The sequence below is a fragment of the Physella acuta genome, unplaced genomic scaffold, assembly GCF_028476545.2.
Source record: "Physella acuta isolate Inbredline_101_S28 unplaced genomic scaffold, ASM2847654v3 ptg000283l, whole genome shotgun sequence".
In the NCBI taxonomy this organism is placed as follows: Eukaryota; Metazoa; Mollusca; class Gastropoda; family Physidae; genus Physella; species Physella acuta.
The window spans coordinates 225,949-246,924 of NW_026731802.1; the positions used below are offsets into that span (position 1 = coordinate 225,949).

At 36.8% G+C, this 20,976-nt stretch overlaps 1 protein-coding gene across 4 annotated transcripts; it reads right to left on the reverse strand.

Moving 5' to 3' along the window:
• Nucleotides 1–39: 39 nt before the first annotated feature.
• LOC131939534 (circularly permutated Ras protein 1) lies at nt 40–20,424 on the reverse strand. Of its 4 annotated transcripts, XM_059297905.1 has the most exons (17): nt 20,335–20,424; nt 16,670–16,795; nt 15,827–15,924; nt 15,538–15,702; nt 14,727–14,912; nt 14,073–14,258; nt 13,690–13,847; nt 12,323–12,520; nt 7,795–7,873; nt 4,173–4,279; nt 3,717–3,970; nt 2,172–2,324; nt 1,790–1,858; nt 1,342–1,480; nt 1,111–1,159; nt 731–826; nt 40–236 (listed from the first exon to the last, which is right to left on the reverse strand). In XM_059297905.1, the coding sequence occupies exons 2-16, from the start codon at nt 16,761–16,763 to the stop codon at nt 761–763; spliced, it is 2,001 nt and encodes a 666-aa protein (XP_059153888.1). In that variant the 5' UTR covers nt 16,764–16,795; nt 20,335–20,424; the 3' UTR covers nt 40–236; nt 731–760. The 4 variants fall into 4 exon arrangements, with proteins under 4 accessions (XP_059153888.1, XP_059153889.1, XP_059153886.1 ...); XM_059297906.1 differs by having other exon boundaries at nt 40–826; nt 2,172–2,318; XM_059297903.1 differs by having other exon boundaries at nt 40–826.
• Nucleotides 20,425–20,976: the final 552 nt, after the last annotated feature.

Consider the following 20,976-nt stretch of genomic DNA (forward strand, 5'->3'; position numbering starts at 1 on the left):
ACAATGTATCTCAAGTTATAAAATAAAAACATTTTAAAAAAATTTAATTTCTCCTGACCTAACAAAAAATCTGCCTGTGTGTACAATGTATCTCAAGTTTTTCAAATAGGAAGTTGACGTGCCAGACTACACAGTCATGTTTTGTTAGTGGTCAATATTTTAAAATATCCAAGCTCCAGGAATTGAACTTTCATAAATGTAGTTTATTTTCTTCTGATGGACAACCTGGCTTGTAGCTACCAGAGACATCAAACAACAGGAGACTAAGTAAAGCTGTGTACTAGGTTACAATCATAACAGCTACAACTGATTGAAACAGACTAATAAAATGAAAAGGCAATATAGTTACATGGTGCTTACAGACATTAGGGGTACACATAATGTATTTGGTCAACACATTTCTTTCAATCAGTGGTATGAATGTAACATAAAGTTAAAATTATGAAAATGTTTAAAAATTAACAATCAACAGTTAACAAAATTTTGTTGGGTTAGTCACGAGGCACGTTGACCTAACAGACTGGTTACTCTAAGCTATCTACACATTTTTTTATAAGATTTGATCAGTGTAAAATCATTCAATATCAGAAACAAATATGAACAATAATAATGAAAAGCAAAATGTAAGAGTAGAATAATGACCATCTAAACTTATAAGAAAGAAAAATTCATTGGTGTAACTTTAAAATGTGACGCTGTGCTTCCACAAAGATACTGCATGGACACCCACCTTTGCAAACAAGCACGTTGCACGTGATCTTTAAGAAGATTTAATAAAGTTGTGTAACTGTGTCACTATTGCGTCATCTAATTTGTCATCACCAATCTGTGAATAAAGATTGTTTATTTGAATATATGTTTTCAAGATGATTCTAGTTATCAAATTCACTCAATTATGCAAACATTTTCTATTAATACCTGAGAAAAAAAAGCAGTCTTTGGCAATTTCCGTACCTTATTTAAAATGTTACCAAAATCTGACAAGATTCTTACCTTATTTAAAATGTTATCAAAGTCTGACAAGATTCTTACCTTATTTAAAATGTTATCAAAGTCTGACAAGATTCTTACCTTATTTAAAATGTTATCAAAGTCTGACAAGATTCTTACCTTATTTAAAATGTTATCAAAGTCTGCTAGTCTTTGGTCCTTAGAAAACCTGAAGATGTTAAATATAAAGTAATAAGTTAAATATAAATTATAAACTTAAAAAAAGTATAAATTTAAATATAAAATAGAATGTAAAATATAACGTTAAAAATAAAATTGAGTTTGAACAAAATCAACCAGAAAAGTTCGAAGTGCAAGAAACTATTTGAATATAAAAATGCTGATAGTTACAGTTTAACCAAGTCTTTGACAGAATTCTTTATCTTTTTTTTAGTTTCTCGTAAATCTTTTGACCTCTTGTTGCTGGCTTCAATCAACTGCTTAGAGAAATCTGTCAGATTTGTTTTAACCATCACTTCTGGGTCAGATGCTGAAAAAATAAAAAAATTCCTAGCTCATTTACCTATACATACACAGCTATTTGTTTCATAAAAGTAATTATTTGACAAAAGGATTTCAAAATATTTTGATCATGGACTCAGAACACAACTAGACATTTGGGGCATTTTGTTTTAAACGCAGAACAATACAAGTAGGCATTATTAAAAGCTGCTAGAATTCAAATATTTTTTAAAAAGTATAAATCAGGGGCATTTAGAGTTATAGGTGTATAAGTGAAAATTGTGAGTTATTCAAAAGGTAAAAATATATTTGAGTAAAAAAATGTGACAAGACTCACATTTAAGAGCCACTTCTCTGCTTGTTGTCACTTTTCTAAGACTTGTCCAAACTCTTTCACCCCGGCAGCCTAAACACAAAATTGTGTTAGGGTTAATAAATGTGTCACCAAAGGCTTGTGTCACCAGAGATTTGTGTTAGTGAAGTGATAGGTGGTACTTTTGTGAAAAAATATATGTTCTACAGCAACTGGTACTTAGAATTACCTCTCATGTCTGTGTAAGATATTTGAAATTATTCTACAGCAACTGGTACTTAGAGTTACCTCTCATGTCTGTGTAAGATATTTGAAATTATTCTACAGCAACTGGTACTTAGAGTTACCTCTCATGTCTGTGTAAGATATTTGAAATTATTCTACAGCAACTGGTACTTAGAATTACCTCTCATGTCTGTGTAGGTGATCTGAACTTGCAGTGGGTACTCCTTGTTGTCTGGCTGAGAGCTGATTGAATGATCCCCATTTGTTGTGGGAGCTGGTGGCATGACTGGAGGCTGGACATTGTTGTCAACATTGGAGGGTTTTTTATCTCTATCTGAGGCAGACACAAACATCATCCAAAAACTGTAGCAAAACTTGCTGCAACTTGTTTTACTCATTATATTAAATATTAATTTACTCACAACTGCATTACATGATTACATGGTGATTTCTTATTAACTGTAATATTTATATTTATAATTATTATATCAATTGGATACAATACTCAATAGGCCCGCCCTTTACAATTTTCAATTAAAGTGTTTATGAAGTTCAGACTAGTGGCTTAAAGGACATTTTAAGTTCAATGTAAAGCTAATAGTTTATAGTTAGACAACTTGAGCTCAAGTAATCAGCCTGTCAAGTAGACAACTTGAGCTCAAGTAATCAGCATGTTAAGTAAACAACTTGAGCTCAAGTAATCAGCAAGTAGACAACTTGAGCTCAAGTAATGAGCAAGTAGACAACTTGAGCTCAAGTAATCAGCCTGTTAAGTAGACAACTTGAGCTCAAGTAATCAGCCTGTTAAGTAGACAACTTGAGCTCAAGTAATTAGCCTGTCAAGAAGACAACTTTAGCTCAAGTAATCAGCCTGTCAGGTAGACAACTTGAGCTCAAGTAATCAGCCTGTCAAGAAGACAACTTGAGCTTAAGTAATCAGCCTGTCAGGTAGACAACTTGAGCTCAAGTAATCAGCCTGTCAAGAAGACAACTTGAGCTCAAGTAATCAGCCTGTCAAGAAGACAACTTGAGCTCAAGTAATCAGCAAGTAGACAACTTGAGCTTAAGTAATCAGCAAGTAGACAACTTGAGCTCAAGTAATCAGCCTGTCAAGTAGACAACTTGAGCTCAAGTAATCAGCCTGTCAGGTAGACAACTTGAGCTCAAGTAATTAGCCTGTCAAGAAGACAACTTGAGCTCAAGTAATCAGCCTGTCAAGAAGACAACTTGAGCTCAAGTAATCAGCAAGTAGACAACTTGAGCTTAAGTAATCAGCAAGTAGACAACTTGAGCTCAAGTAATCAGCCTGTCAAGTAGACAACTTGAGCTCAAGTAATCAGCATGTTAAGTAAACAACTTGAGCTCAAGTAATCAGCAAGTAGACAACTTGAGCTCAAGTAATCAGCCTGTCAAGTAGACAACTTGAGCTCAAGTAATCAGCCTGTCAAGAAGACAACTTGAGCTCAAGTAATCAGCCTGTCAAGAAGACAACTTGAGCTCAAGTAATAAGCCTGTCAAGAAGACAACTTGAGCTCAAGTAATCAGCCTGTCAAGAAGACAACTTGAGCTCAAGTAATAAGCCTGTCAAGAAGACAACTTGAGCTCAAGTAATCAGCCTGTCAAGAAGACAACTTGAGCTTAAGTAATCAGCCTGTTAAGTAGACAACTTGAGCTCAAGTAATCAGCATGTCAAGAAGACAACTTGAGCTAAGTTATGTAAACCTACCTGGAATTCCTGGGGATTGTTCCCCTTGTCCTTTAGAAGCTGGAGCGTTTGGTTTGTTGTCATTGGGTGCTGTATTTGTTTGCTGGTTAGAAGTTCCAGAATTTATTTGTTGGGTCCCTGGGTTTGCCTGTGTCTTATTTTCTTCCTTCTTTCTTTTACCAAGTGTAAATACCAAAGAGCTGTTCTTGTGTATGTTACCCACTTTATAGAAATACTTGCTAGCTTTTGTTCTCTCCCCCACCTGCTTGACAAACCTTAGAAAAAAGATGTTTATTTTTTTAAGAAGGGAAACAAGTTAAATTTGTTAGCAAACCAATAAAAACAAACTTTTGCTAAACCTACTTTTACAAATGTAAAACAATTTTTGTGTGTTTGTAAATTACTTCTATAGAATCTATGTCCAGGCTTATAAAAATTTGTATTGTAGATTTAACAAGGGCTAAATATAGAACTAACATGTCACTGTGCACCACATAAGTAATTTCAACATCAGTGGCAATGGTGGCTTGGTTGAGCTCTTCTGATATTGGCTCATCAAGTTTGTCTGGTTTGATGAAGGCAATCTGCAGACAAGAACAAACTCTTTCATTCTAACTTTACAATAAATCTGTTACTCTCAATAAGTCAGGTCATTTGGTCCATCTGAGTCAGGTCATTTGGTCCATCTGAATAAGTCAGGTCATTTGGTCCATCTGAGTCAGGTCAAATGGTCCATCTGAGTCTGGTCATTTGGTCCATCTGAATAAGTCAGGTTATTTGGTCCATCTGAATCAGTCATTTGGTCCATCTGAGTCTGGTCATTTGGTCCATCTGAATAAGTCAGGTCATTTGGTCCATCTGAATAAGTCAGGTCATTTGGTCCATCTGAGTCAGGTCAAATGGTCCATCTGAGTCTGGTCATTTGGTCCATCTGAATAAGTCAGGTCATTTGGTCCATCTAAACATCAGGTCATTTGGTCCATCTAAATAAGTCCGGTCATTTGGTCAATCTGAGTCAGGTCATTTGGTCCATCTAAATAAGTCAGGTCATTTGGTCCATCTGAGTCAGGTCATTTGGTCCATCTGAATAAGTCAGGTCATTTGGTCCATCTGAGTCAGGTCATTTGGTCCATCTGAATAAGTCAGGTTATTTGGTCCATCTGAATCAGTCATTTGGTCCATCTGAGTCAGGTCATTTGGTCCATCTGAATAAGTCAGGTCATTTGGTACATCTGAATAAGTCAGGTCATTTGGTCCATCTGAATAAGTCAGGTCATTTGGTCCATCTGAGTCAGGTCATTTGGTCCATCTGAATAAGTCAGGTCATTTGGTACATCTGAATAAGTCAGGTCATTTGGTCCATCTGAATAAGTCAGGTCATTTGGTCCATCTGAATAAGTCAGGTCATTTGGTTCATCTGAATAAGTCAGGTCATTTGGTCCATCTGAATAAGTCAGGTCATTTGGTCCATCTGAATAAGTCAGGTCATTTGGTCCATCTAAACATCAGGTCATTTGGTCCATCTAAATAAGTCCGGTCATTTGGTCCATCTGAGTCAGGTCATTTGGTCCATCTAAATAAGTCAGGTCATTTGGTCCATCTGAGTCAGGTCATTTGGTCCATCTGAATAAGTCAGGTCATTTGGTCCATCTGAGTCAGGTCATTTGGTCCATCTGAATAAGTCAGGTTATTTGGTCCATCTGAATCAGTCATTTGGTCCATCTGAGTCAGGTCATTTGGTCCATCTGAATAAGTCAGGTCATTTGGTACATCTGAATAAGTCAGGTCATTTGGTCCATCTGAATAAGTCAGGTCATTTGGTCCATCTGAGTCAGGTCATTTGGTCCATCTGAATAAGTCAGGTCATTTGGTACATCTGAATAAGTCAGGTCATTTGGTCCATCTGAATAAGTCAGGTCATTTGGTCCATCTGAATAAGTCAGGTCATTTGGTACATCTGAATATGTCAGGTCATTTGGTCCATCTGAATAAGTCAGGTCATTTGGTCCATCTGAATAAGTCAGGTCATTTGGTACATCTGAATAAGTCAGGTCATTTGGCAGAGGCGTATCCAGGTTTTCGTTGTAGGGGGAGCGAAAAGAGCAAAAAAGGCGCCGAATTTTTAACACGTTCTATATACGTGTATTATATATATATATATATATATATATATATATATATATATATATATATATATATATATATATATATATATATATATATAATTACTAGCACTCTGAAGAATAAGAAAAAAAAACACACAATATAGGCCGACAAAACAAAAATTGTATCAATCTAAACAAACAAAAAAATATACACACATACAACCAAAAACAATGAACGTAACACAATCTGTTTTGTAATACCTGTAAAAAAAATTCTTACATAATAATTCCTGGGAAATTATTTAAGACAAGTGAAATAGGGGAAATAATCACTCTCTTGATATAAATATGTATATATCTACACATTTAATTATATAAAATGTCAAAACAAATAAATAATTACTTTAGAATATAATGTAATTTTTTAGCACTATTCGTTTTTACAAATGTTTTTGTCTACAATCAGAATTTAATACATCGTCATCATAAATGCTAAAGTATTACAGCATAATGAAAGTTTTTAAAATCAGAGTTGGTATAAAAGCACGCTTTTCAATAGTATTGAAGAAACATTCGGATTAACAGCCTACATTTAAATAAATATTGGTCTTTTTGTTCAGATCAATGGCGTAGCAAGGTCGGGTGTCACCCGGTGCGGCACTTAATGGTGTCACCGCCCCCCCCCCCCCCAAAGGCGTAGCGACTCTTCCCGGGGACAAACTTTCAATTTTCGATTTGCACCCCCCCCCTCAAACTTTCGATTTGCACCCCCCTCGAAATTTCGATTTGCACCCTCCCCCCCTCAAATTTTTCTCTATATATTTTACTATTTTTTGCCTTGGTATCACCCCCCTAAATGGTGTCACCCGGTGCGGTCCGCACCCCCCGCACCCCCCCCCTTGCTACGCCTCTGGTTCAGATTATATATTTTTAATTAACTACTGCTTCTTTGTGTTCTTTAAAGATCATTTTTAACATAGTGATAGGTATGGGTTAGATCACTGTATTGATCACACACCTTTTTACTGGTAATTGCAAAAACAATATTCACAGTTTTACGTTTAAAAAGCTAATTTTCTGGCGGCATGGTAGTTCGGTACATCATTACGTGTTTTTCTACATGTACTTAACAGATCAGTTCGGGTGGGTTGGGGGGGGGGGGGGGGGTTCAACTTCATTCAACACTGTCCGGTCACTTTAGGTCAATTATCCAACCCAGTGTATACCTAGGTGTGACATTAATGTCGCTCTACACGATTGTGGTGGTGAGGTGGGGGGGGGGGGGGGGGGGGGGGAGATAACCAACTCAGAGTGAACATAGCGTCAGTTTTTAGATGACTGTTCTAAACATACATATATATTGCAAAATATATATTACACAAATATATATTACAGAAATAGATTTAAATAAGTAGCAGTGGTATTATGACAATATTTTTTTTTACCGAGGGGTCCATGGGGGAGGGGGTTGTAACTGTTTCATATAATTTGTAATCGTAATCACTATCGCCCAAATTATTCGTAAGCAAATACATTATACAGTTGCCTTAAACTTAACACCCCTCTTGCCAAGTGGTACTACCCGTAGAGGTTTTTTTAAACATTGCAATGCATCGTAATGGTTGTTTTTAGAATCGCAAACTGATGCAGCTGTTAATACGTGTTGTAAACGTAGACGCTACTAGACTAGTACAATAATGCTTAATTGCTGCATGAAAAGAAATGTTGTGATTTACATAGATGTGCCGATCAAAAATATTTTTTTAACAAATATCATTTGAGTTGAAAAAGTTTCCAAAAAGGCGCCACTTTGCTGAAAATGGCCAGAGGGGGAGCGGCTGCTCCCCCTGCTCCCCCCCTGCGTACGCTACTGTCATTTGGTCCATCTGAATAAGTCAGGTCATTTGGTACATCTAAATAAGTCAGGTCATTTGGTCCATCTGAATAAGTGTCAGCAGTAGGGCTGGGTGTCAGGGCTGGGTGTCAGGACTTACTGTTCCTCCTGTCTCATGGCACAATGGCTGTAGGGTATCCAGCTGACAGCTGTCAATGGACATTACGGATGTGGATAGGCTGGATAAAAGAAAATAAATTGGTGTCAGCCCAGTGGTAGAATTGTAACACTAGATAAAAATCTTGAAACAAAAAAATGCTTGTGCTAGACCAGGTTAAAGCAGACAGGTTTTTGGAAAGGTTGGTTATTGTCATATTTAATAGTCTTTTTAACATTAGATTTGATTGATTAGTAGTTTATATTTCAAGTGTTTTTTTATTGAAACTATTAATACACTATTTTAAAGACTTATCATTGATCCCAATTCCGACTTTAGCCTGCTTTTCTTTCTGGATTTACCTTCATAACCTTTGTCCACCCAAGACAATATGCAAGGCAGCAGTTGTTTGATTGGATAGTTACCTCTGCTGGATGGGTTGCTGTCCCCAGCTGACAAGTCTCATCTGCCTGAGGGGGTCCAAACTCTGGACTTTTGGAGTTGGCAATCATACGCTCACCCACCCGACCATGCCATCCCCAGGGTAGGACTAGTGCAAGTTTTTCTTCTCTAGACTATCTCAAAGTTAGTTGAGGTAAATAAAACCCAGCATCCAAGAACTTACCCCAACTCTTTACACTCCTTCTTGGCTTCTTTATAAAAGGCCTCAATGATATCTGTGGCTTACCCCAACTCTTTACACTCCTGCTTGGCTTCTTTATAAAAGGTCTCAATGATATCTGTGGCTTACCCCAACTCTTTACACTCCTGCTTGGCTTCTTTATAAAAGGTCTCAATGATATCTGTGGCTTACCCCAACTCTTTACACTCCTGCTTGGCTTCTTTATAGAACTTATCAATGATATCTGTGGCTTACCCCAACTCTTTACACTCCTTCTTGGCTTCTTTATAAAACTTATCAATGATATCTGTGGCTTACCCCAACTCTTTACACTCCTTCTTGGCTTCTTTATAGAAGGCCTCAATGATATCTGTGGCTTACCCCAACTCTTTACACTCCTGCTTGGCTTCTTTATAAAAGGTCTCAATGATATCTGTGGCTTACCCCAACTCTTTACACTCCTGCTTGGCTTCTTTATAAAAGGTCTCAATGATATCTGTGGCTTACCCCAACTCTTTACACTCCTGCTTGGCTTCTTTATAGAAGGCCTTAATGATATCTGTGGCTTACCCCAACTCTTTACACTCCTGCTTGGCTTCTTTATAAAAGGTCTCAATGATATCTGTGGCTTACCCCAACTCTTTACACTCCTTCTTGGCTTCTTTATAAAACTTATCAATGATATCTGTGGCTTACCCCAACTCTTTACACTCCTTCTTGGCTTCTTTATAAAAGGTCTCAATGATATCTGTGGCTTACCCCAACTCTTTACACTCCTGCTTGGCTTCTTTATAAAAGGTCTCAATGATATCTGTGGCTTACCCCAACTCTTTACACTCCTGCTTGGCTTCTTTATAAAAGGTCTCAATGATATCTGTGGCTTACCCCAACTCTTTACACTCCTTCTTGGCTTCTTTATAAAAGGCCTCAATGATATCTGTGGCTTACCCCAACTCTTTACACTCCTTCTTGGCTTCTTTATAAAAGGTCTCAATGATATCTGTGGCTTACCCCAACTCTTTACACTCCTTCTTGGCTTCTTTATAAAAGGCCTCAATGATATCTGTGGCTTACCCCAACTCTTTACACTCCTGCTTGGCTTCTTTATAAAAGGTCTCAATGATATCTGTGGCTTACCCCAACTCTTTACACTCCTGCTTGGCTTCTTTATAGAAGGCCTCAATGATATCTGTGGCTTACCCCAACTCTTTACACTCCTTCTTGGCTTCTTTATAAAAGGTCTCAATGATATCTGTGGCTTACCCCAACTCTTTACACTCCTTCTTGGCTTCTTTATAAAAGGTCTCAATGATATCTGTGGCTTACCCCAACTCTTTACACTCCTTCTTGGCTTCTTTATAAAAGGTCTCAATGATATCTGTGGCTTACCCCAACTCTTTACACTCCTTCTTGGCTTCTTTATAAAAGGTCTCAATGATATCTGTGGCTTACCCCAACTCTTTACACTCCTTCTTGGCTTCTTTATAAAAGGTCTCAATGATATCTGTGGCTTACCCCAACTCTTTACACTCCTTCTTGGCTTCTTTATAAAAGGTCTCAATGATATCTGTGGCTTACCCCAACTCTTTACACTCCTTCTTGGCTTCTTTATAAAAGGTCTCAATGATATCTGTGGCTTACCCCAACTCTTTACACTCCTGCTTGGCTTCTTTATAAAAGGTCTCAATGATATCTGTGGCTTACCCCAACTCTTTACACTCCTTCTTGGCTTCTTTATAAAAGGTCTCAATGATATCTGTGGCTTACCCCAACTCTTTACACTCCTTCTTGGCTTCTTTATAAAAGGTCTCAATGATATCTGTGGCTTACCCCAACTCTTTACACTCCTTCTTGGCTTCTTTATAAAAGGTCTCAATGATATCTGTGGCTTACCCCAACTCTTTACACTCCTTCTTGGCTTCTTTATAAAAGGTCTCAATGATATCTGTGGCTTACCCCAACTCTTTACACTCCTTCTTGGCTTCTTTATAAAAGGTCTCAATGATATCTGTGGCTTACCCCAACTCTTTACACTCCTTCTTGGCTTCTTTATAAAAGGTCTCAATGATATCTGTGGCTTACCCCAACTCTTTACACTCCTGCTTGGCTTCTTTATAAAAGGTCTCAATGATATCTGTGGCTTACCCCAACTCTTTACACTCCTTCTTGGCTTCTTTATAAAAGGCCTCAATGATATCTGTGGCTTACCCCAACTCTTTACACTCCTTCTTGGCTTCTTTATAAAAGGTCTCAATGATATCTGTGGCTTACCCCAACTCTTTACACTCCTGCTTGGCTTCTTTATAAAAGGTCTCAATGATATCTGTGGCTTACCCCAACTCTTTACACTCCTGCTTGGCTTCTTTATAAAAGGCCTCAATGATATCTGTGGCTTACCCCAACTCTTTACACTCCTTCTTGGCTTCTTTATAAAAGGTCTCAATGATATCTGTGGCTTACCCCAACTCTTTACACTCCTGCTTGGCTTCTTTATAAAACTTATCAATGATATCTGTGGCTTACCCCAACTCTTTACACTCCTGCTTGGCTTCTTTATAAAACTTATCAATGATATCTGTGGCTTACCCCAACTCTTTACACTCCTTCTTGGCTTCTTTATAAAAGGCCTCAATGATATCTGTGGCTTACCCCAACTCTTTACACTCCTGCTTGGCTTCTTTATAAAACTTATCAATGATATCTGTGGCTTACCCCAACTCTTTACACTCCTGCTTGGCTTCTTTATAAAACTTATCAATGATATCTGTGGCTTACCCCAACTCTTTACACTCCTTCTTGGCTTCTTTATAAAACTTATCAATGATATCTGTGGCTTACCCCAACTCTTTACACTCCTGCTTGGCTTCTTTATAAAAGGCCTCAATGATATCTGTGGCTTACCCCAACTCTTTACACTCCTGCTTGGCTTCTTTATAAAAGGTCTCAATGATATCTGTGGCTTACCCCAACTCTTTACACTCCTGCTTGGCTTCTTTATAAAAGGTCTCAATGATATCTGTGGCTTACCCCAACTCTTTACACTCCTGCTTGGCTTCTTTATAGAAGGCCTCAATGATATCTGTGGCTTACCCCAACTCTTTACACTCCTGCTTGGCTTCTTTATAAAAGGTCTCAATGATATCTGTGGCTTACCCCAACTCTTTACACTCCTTCTTGGCTTCTTTATAAAAGGCCTCAATGATATCTGTGGCTTACCCCAACTCTTTACACTCCTTCTTGGCTTCTTTATAAAAGGTCTCAATGATATCTGTGGCTTACCCCAACTCTTTACACTCCTGCTTGGCTTCTTTATAAAAGGTCTCAATGATATCTGTGGCTTACCCCAACTCTTTACACTCCTGCTTGGCTTCTTTATAAAAGGCCTCAATGATATCTGTGGCTTACCCCAACTCTTTACACTCCTGCTTGGCTTCTTTATAAAAGGTCTCAATGATATCTGTGGCTTACCCCAACTCTTTACACTCCTTCTTGGCTTCTTTATAAAAGGCCTCAATGATATCTGTGGCTTACCCCAACTCTTTACACTCCTTCTTGGCTTCTTTATAAAAGATCTCAATGATATCTGTGGCTTACCCCAACTCTTTACACTCCTTCTTGGCTTCTTTATAAAAGGTCTCAATGATATCTGTGGCTTACCCCAACTCTTTACACTCCTTCTTGGCTTCTTTATAAAAGGTCTCAATGATATCTGTGGCTTACCCCAACTCTTTACACTCCTTCTTGGCTTCTTTATAAAAGGTCTCAATGATATCTGTGGCTTACCCCAACTCTTTACACTCCTTCTTGGCTTCTTTATAAAAGGTCTCAATGATATCTGTGGCTTACCCCAACTCTTTACACTCCTTCTTGGCTTCTTTATAAAAGGCCTCAATGATATCTGTGGCTTACCCCAACTCTTTACACTCCTTCTTGGCTTCTTTATAAAAGATCTCAATGATATCTGTGGTTGTGTCCTCCAGCCTCCCACAGCCCACATTGGTGGCGCCATCAGTACAGATGATGATCTTTGACCCCTTGACGTCACCACCCATGCCAGTGGCCAGCATCAGGGCAGGTCCCATGGCTGTACGGCCCTGCTCCTTCAGCCTGGAGATATGGAGCAGCTCATTCAATGGCGCTTCAGCGTTTACAGATTGTACTTTCTTATTTTAGGACAATCAAACATGGGCTAAGATAATCAAACATGTGCTAAGACAATCAAACATGGACTAAGACAATCAAACATGTGCTAAGACAATCAAACATGGACTAAGACAATCAAACATGGACTAAGACAATCAAACATGGACTAAGACAATCAAACATGGACTAAGACAATCAAACATGGACTAAGACAATCAAACATGGACTAAGACAATCAAACATGGACTAAGACAATCAAACATGGACTAAGACAATCAAACATGGACTAAGACAATCAAACATGGACTAAGACAATCAAACATGGACTAAGACAATCAAACATGGACTAAGACAATCAAACATGGGCTAAGACAATCAAACATGGGCTAAGACAATCAAACATGGGCTAAGACAATCAAACATGGGCTAAGACAATCAAACATGGACTAAGACAATCAAACATGGGCTAAGACAATCAAACATGGACTAAGACAATCAAACATGGGCTAAGACAATCAAACATGGGCTAAGACAATCAAACATGGACTAAGACAATCAAACATGGACTAAGACAATCAAACATGGGCTAAGACAATCAAACATGGACTAAGACAATCAAACATGGACTAAGACAATCAAACATGGACTAAGACAATCAAACATGGACTAAGACAATCAAACATGTGCTAAGACAATCAAACATGTGCTAAGACAATCAAACATGGACTAAGACAATCAAACATGGACTAAGACAATCAAACATGTGCTAAGACAATCAAACATGGACTAAGACAATCAAACATGGACTAAGACAATCAAACATGGACTAAGACAATCAAACATGTGCTAAGACAATCAAACATGGACTAAGACAATCAAACATGGACTAAGACAATCAAACATGGACTAAGACAATCAAACATGGACTAAGACAATCAAACATGGACTAAGACAATCAAACATGGACTAAGACAATCAAACATGGGCTAAGACAATCAAACATGGACTAAGACAATCAAACATGGACTAAGACAATCAAACATGGACTAAGACAATCAAACATGGACTAAGACAATCAAACATGGACTAAGACAATCAAACATGGACTAAGACAATCAAACACCCTGACTCACTCTAGAACAATTTTCACAAGGTCATCAGCAGATTCTGAAATAGATTTAAGGCTCCTGAACTCTTCTCCCTTGGTTTGCAGTTCTTTGCCATTTTCCAGTTCTGCTCCGGAAAATTCTTTTAACTTTGATGGTCCACTCCCATCAGAGTAAATTGTCACCTGCAATTATAATTAGCATTCAATGTCTCAAAGTGGACAATACAATTTTAGCCATACATTAGATCACACTGTTGTAAAAAATTAATTTAATTCAATTTATTTTTGTAAAAATAAACTGTAAGTTACATTTTCTTACCTTTACAATTACATAACAGGATTAACAAAAAATGTAAACTTTTGATACCAAGAATCATTTTACAGCTAGAAAAACTCTCCCAGACTTACTTTGTCATTGAATGTCACCAGACCAACTTGCCATTTTGGCTTTTCTGTTTTCAGTTTTTCAATTTGTTTAATGACAGCAATTTTGACAGCCTGGAGCCAAGTTATTTCTACAGTCTCAATGTGATCTTCAAATGGCTTTTCTTGATTCAAAACTTTGAGCAGAATTTTGTCTTTGGTATTCTTGGCCTTATGGAGAGAGCAATGAGATTTTATATGAAAAAGCATATTTAAAAAAATTTAAAATAGCTTTGCCAGAGTGTTCTAAGATTACACAAGGCCAACAATCCACTGGATCACTGATGGCCAAACCTGATTTAAAGCTGGTGACAAGAGAACCTGATAGTTTGTGCACAGATAAATGAAATACAATTTCTCCACTACAAATGTATTGAAGGTGGTGTGGTATTTGAGTGATGCTGTTGTATTGAGTGATGGTGTTGTATTTGAGTTAGAAATCATCTTTCGGTGTAGCTTCTCAGATTTTAATTTCTTTTATGAAGGTAAAGGACAATTTCCTGAAAACAATTGTCTACCTGCTAACAAAAATCCAACTATGCATTAGCTGTAGAGTTGAATGAAACGCTTATGGCATTATTATTGAAAGAATCTAAAGAGGCTATCAACCTTGGTGACAGATGGAGTGCTTAGGATTACCTTCATCCTTTGACTCATGCTGGCTGAAATGTCCACTAGCAGAATGACCTTGATGACCTCTGCCTCTCTGGTCAGGTCTGGAATTTTCTCTGGTCCCTCCACATAAAGGATATCATTGCCCTTGATCACCTGCTGCTGTGTCACTTCATTCTTTGTCTTGCCACAGAATTTACATTCCCAGAAAAACTGGGGACAAAAAGAATTTACATTCCCAGAAAAACTGGGGACAAAAAGAATTTACATTCCCAGAAAAACTGGGGACAAAAAGAATTTACATTCCCAGAAAAACTGGGGACAAAAAGAATTTACATTCCCAGAAAAACTGGGGACAAAAAGAATTTACATTCCCAGAAAAACTGGGGACAAAAAGAATTTACATTCCCAGAAAAACTGGGGACAAAAAGAATTTACATTCCCAGAAAAACTGGGGACAAAAAGAATTTACATTCCCAGAAAAATTTGAGATTAAACAGAATTTACATTCCTAGAATAACTACTGTACATGCAATATTATTTAAGGATTATCCCTGTTCACTACTGTATATAAGATATTATTTAAGGATTATCCCTGTTTATTACTGTATATAAGATATTATTTAAGGATTATCCCTGTTTATTACTGTATATAAGATATTATCTTGAAATGATTTTTATAAAGTGGCCATGATCAGATTGTGGAGACGTGCAATTATTTAAAAACATTTGAAAATCTGTGTTGCCCTGAGCTGGGTTTAGCTGACTGATAGATGAAACTAAAAATCTAAAAATATGGAAAAAAATTTGAGAAAATTCGGAGATTAGCATGACTTACAATTTTATTTTCATCCTTCCTCTCATCAATGTGTGAGACAAGGGCTTCACACTCTTTGTTTTTGCAGTAGACCAAATCTGTGTTGACAACGTGAGCGTCTGCTGGCTCCAGCAACTTGGCCATCTTGATGTTAATCTTGTTGACGTTAATTTTACCATCTTTTGGCTGAAATTTTTTAAATGTATACATTTGAGTTGGCAAATATTGTTTCTTTTCTAGCTTGGCATCATGGTTACATTTTTTCAATCAAATATATTCTGGTAAACAGCTTAGAAAAAAGAAACCTTACATCAGCTTCATCTTCTTCTACTGGTTCATCTTCAAATTCCATGATTTCACATTCAAAGCCAGAAGTTTCATCATTGTGGACTTCCTGTGTGTCCATGGCTAGAGGAATATGTGCATATATATGGTCATGTGTGGGTTATAGATTGTTGTGTGGGTGTCTGTTGTAGATTGTTTGGTTAAGTGATGTCTCCTTCAGATTAATCACGGACACAATCTAATTACAGATGGAAACACATCACAGGGTACAAGCAAACAGAAACACATCACATGGTACAAGCAAACAGAAACACATCACAGGGTACAAGCAAACAGAAACACACCACATGGTACAAGCAAACAAACACATCACATGGTACAAGCAAACAGAAACACATCACAGGCTACAAGCAAACAGAAACACACCAGGGACTGCAACAATACAAACATACCACAGGGACTGTATCACACCTTTGCTTATCACGTATCTAACTGCTGAATTACGTACATGATTCACTTATCTTTTAAAGGCAGTACTTAGAAAATATTTGCTGATAACTACAATATATTTTTTATTTAAAAAACAGCTCAGAAGGGTTGAGTGGCACAACTGGGTACATTATTGTTACAAATACAAAATTAACTCTAGCTTAGCTTGTACTGGGCTGAGAATAACTGAGTTACTGCTTTCACCCCAATGGGGGGGGGGGGGGGTGTTGTGATGTTATATGCAGACTTTTATCATGATTTGTAATGGGTTCACGTCAGTGGCATGACATGTACAAATGGGTTAAAGTAGAATGACATCATGCATGGATGGTTTAATTTAAGGTAGAGAGATGACAAGAACAAAAATCAGATTTCTAACCAGCGAAGAACATGCGTGTATCATCATCAGAGTCCTCATCCTCTGTAGAATCCTCTTCTTCCTCCACAAGAATGTAGGCGGCTCCAAACTCCATACCAGCAGGCTCTAATTTTGGTTATCAACAGTCTGAAAATTGAAAGATAAAGGATATTAAATGTGCCATTACATTTTAAACATTTTGAAAGTTGGTCATATTTTACAGGCTGGAAATGAAATCCTTCTTGTTGCAGAACCAACTGACTGTAACGAGCTGTGTGAGGCCGTTGATGGCCACTGGGTAGAAATGTTGTCACTTGACAAGACAATACCTGGGTCAAACAATTTATTCTTGACATTCATCTCAGGTTTTATTCAGGCAAAGAAAATTCCTTTAAAATCTGGCCAGTAACTCCAAATGAAAATCAACTCTAAAACCTTAGGCCACATTTACTCTAGCTACTAGTATTACTACCCATATGTCTAGAAGAAAAAACTTCATCCATAAGTTCATTTTATCAGAGCATGTATAGGGGGGGGGGGGGGGGGGGGTACTCAGTTATTGGAAAGCTTTTTTTCTAAGCTTGTATAGTATACATGTTGCTAGTGTAAATACGGTGTTGAGTTTGGTCTTTAAAAAAATCTCCCCTCCCCCTAATTATCACAAAACATGTTTCAGACCACCTTCACATTTTGCCCAAGTGATCTCACTTACATAAGGGGATATAACCAGGCTATGTTGATTTTGAGGAAAATATTAAATGAGTTTATTCCCTTCACACAGAAAATTTGCAAATAATTTATAATTAACTAGGCCTATCTATTGACAACTGTTCGACATGTAACTGTAAATTTTATTTTAATAGTAATAGTCGAAAACATCGCTAAAAACTTATGAGTGGTGAAAATTAAGCAAATCAGGTGTAGATCTAAAAATTTATTTTCTAAATGCCTTTTTAAAATGCATGGGTATGACGGCTTGGGATTACTTAGTTCTAGAAATCTTATTTCTGTTGCTGCCTCAAGATTGTTAACATCTTCAGCTGACTGATGACTACTTAGATCTGTATTATTCTATTACCTCCCCTTTTGTTATTGAGTACTGGTTGGGGGGGGGGGGGGGGTTATAACCCCTCCCATGGACCCATATATATATATATGTGTGTGTGTATATATATATATATAGGATTATATACGGATGGAAACCCATGACCAATTCCACTGCTACAAATGTTTTCTTATTACAATCTATATGGCTAATATAATATCCAATTAGATTGAAAATTGGATTTTCTAACGTTGTTGATTTTAAACAAATAGATGCAATCGACATTGGATCAGAACTGATCTGCAGGGTTTAACCACAGGACCCAGTTATGACTTAAAAGGCACACAGTATCACCTAGTCTAGATCTAGGAAAAAGTCCCCAGGCCATTATTATTTTATTGGAAATTTAAAAAAAAAAAAACCAGACCTTTGCAGCTAACATTTCAATTATAATTACTTGTTTAGTAATAAGAAATTACTTAACATTGCACAAATGAAATTAAACAATTCAATTTTTATTTTAAAACAAAATAAGGGCAATAAATATAGATTCTAGACTAGATATAACTAGGACTAGGCTCTATTATAGTGATAAATAAATTTAAACTAAAATTTCAAAATGCAGCGACAGCAGGCCAGTCTACTCAATAGACCAATGGGTTAAAATCTACATTACAATTAACTTGAATTAACTATTAGGGATTAGGCCTAAGGGGTCACACTCGTAGGGGGGTCCGTAATTTTGTGACGATGTGTGATGGGGGGGGGGGGGGTTAAGATGTTGCGACGTCACACTTTTGCATTATAAAAAAGCAATGTTAGAAAACGAATTTTAGATGTTATTTCGCGTTTAAGATTCTGTTTTAATAAATTGTAATAGTTTAGACAAGATTTTAGAAAAATATCAATGTTTTAAAAAACTTCAACTGCAATTTTGAGGGGGTTTGTAGGTTGAGGTGTGACGTCATTTTAGGGGGGGGGTCTGGCTTTTTGTGATGGAGGGGAGGAGGGAGGTAAAAATCGTCGTAAAAATCATCAAAAAAAGCGTGACGTCATTTATGAATGACCCCTAACTAGTATTGAAACTAATAATATCACTTATTAAGTGTAATATACACTATGTACTAGTTTATAATATTATACTAAACAATACTCACTAGATCTAGGCCTATACTATAATACACTATAGTGTGACTATAGAGGGCACTATTATATATAGTATATAGGCCTATACTAAATTACTATAATATCATATAGGTATACTAATCTATAGTTAAGTAAGTATAGTATAGTAGTTAAGTAGTTAGTAGCCTATATTAAACATCTATTATTTATTATCTATTTTTATTTTTATACACTATCCTATATACTATATATTATATATATATATATATATAGCATAGATCTACTATAACTAACTATATTACTATAATAATAATACAATAGTCATAGTCTCTACTACTAGTCTATACTAAAACATGAACTCACTCAGAATAAAGGAATGTGATTTTTTAAAATTTAGATCTAGATCTATGATACAGTACTAGATCTAGAGCTGGTCTCGTCCTAGTGGGTATTTGCTGCCAATATTATTATTTAGATCTATAAAAGAACATGACTTCCCAGAGAAAAAAACAAGTGAAATTCCCGACACTGTAATCTAAGGAAAATCCGATTTATTACGTGGTTGTTTCCTAACCTAATTTTAAAATTTTGTATTCTGTTAAATCGTCTTATATTATTATATAATATATAGATCTAGATCTAGTTTAAGGGGTCGCCCTTAAATGACGTCACACTCGTAGGAGAGGGGGGGGGGGGGGGTCCGTAATTTTGTGACGAGTTTTAGCCGTTATTTCGCGTTTTAGAAATTGGTTTTAATACATTGTAATAGGAATTGATCGAAGTACTCTATGTTGACAGTTCTGACAAAATTTTAGACAAATATCGACGTTTTAAGAAAAATTCAACAGCAATTTGAGGGAGGTTGTAGGCTGAGGAATGACGTCATTTTAGGCGGGGGGGGGGGGGGGGGGGGCTCTAAATTTTTGTGACGATGTGTGACGAAGGGGAGGAGGGAGGTAAAAATCGTCAAAAAAAGCGTGACGTTATTTATGGATGACCCCTTAATACGTTATATATTAATTTAATATAGATCTATATCCTAGACTATTTTTAAGTCTATGTACCTATCCGATGTATACCGTTGTAGACTTTTTGCAGGTACCTACGGCCTACGCCACGAGGCCCTACTACGCGGCAATAATAATACTCCTAAGTATTTAGTTTAGTCTACATTATTTTTAGACCGTAATTTTTATAATTTATTACTAATACTAAATAGTATTAGATCGTGCTTTAATTATTTTTAGATTTTACATAAGCCTTGGCTAAAATAAATTTATAGTTATAAATAAACTATAGGACTAGATCTAGCTAGTATTATATAATAAGTAAGTAGGCCTAATATAAGTAATAAGTAAGTACTAAGTAGGGACCTATAAAAATAGAACTATATTCGCGAGTTTTTTGTAATATGAATTCCCGAGATTCTTGCTTAACCAAAGATCAGAGTAATATACATGGTAATAGAGTTTTAAGCAATTAAATTATATTATATAATAACTAATAAGTATCTTACCAATCCCTAGACTTAGACTAATGAGCTATGTATGTAGCAGTAGGTTACTCCTTTTAACATTCAACGGGTTTTCCCAAACAAATAGTTTGGAAATCCCCATGCCTAGACTGTCCAGCGCAATTTTTTAGCGCAATTTCCATACTGGCAATTGCGATTATTAACTCGTATATGGATGGATGTGTGTCCGCGCTTTAAGTCGTATCTCCTCCTCAACGAAGCAATATCGAGGACTACATCCAAAAGCAAATATGTTAAGCAAGTTCCGAGGATGATTGCGGGCCAAAAAAATTCCCGGAATTCCTTCCTGGGGGGGGGGGGGGGGGGGGAATTGTAGGTACAGGTGTGACGTCATTCTATGTGGGTCTGGCTTTTTGTAATGATGTATGACAGAGAGGAGGAGTTAAAAGTCGTCAAACAACGTCCCATTCCAAAACAAACACGATTAAAATTGATTAACGAATATGAACGAATTTATAAGGTTCTTTCATAATTGCGCCTCATTCGGAGATGGAGCGGGAGGGAGGAGGGTTTGTGACTATGTATGAAATAGGGGGAAAAGATGAGATTCTTAAAGTGTGACTTAAAAGTCACTTATTAATCTGACATATCCTAGTTATTTTAATTTTTAGAAGACGCTAACTT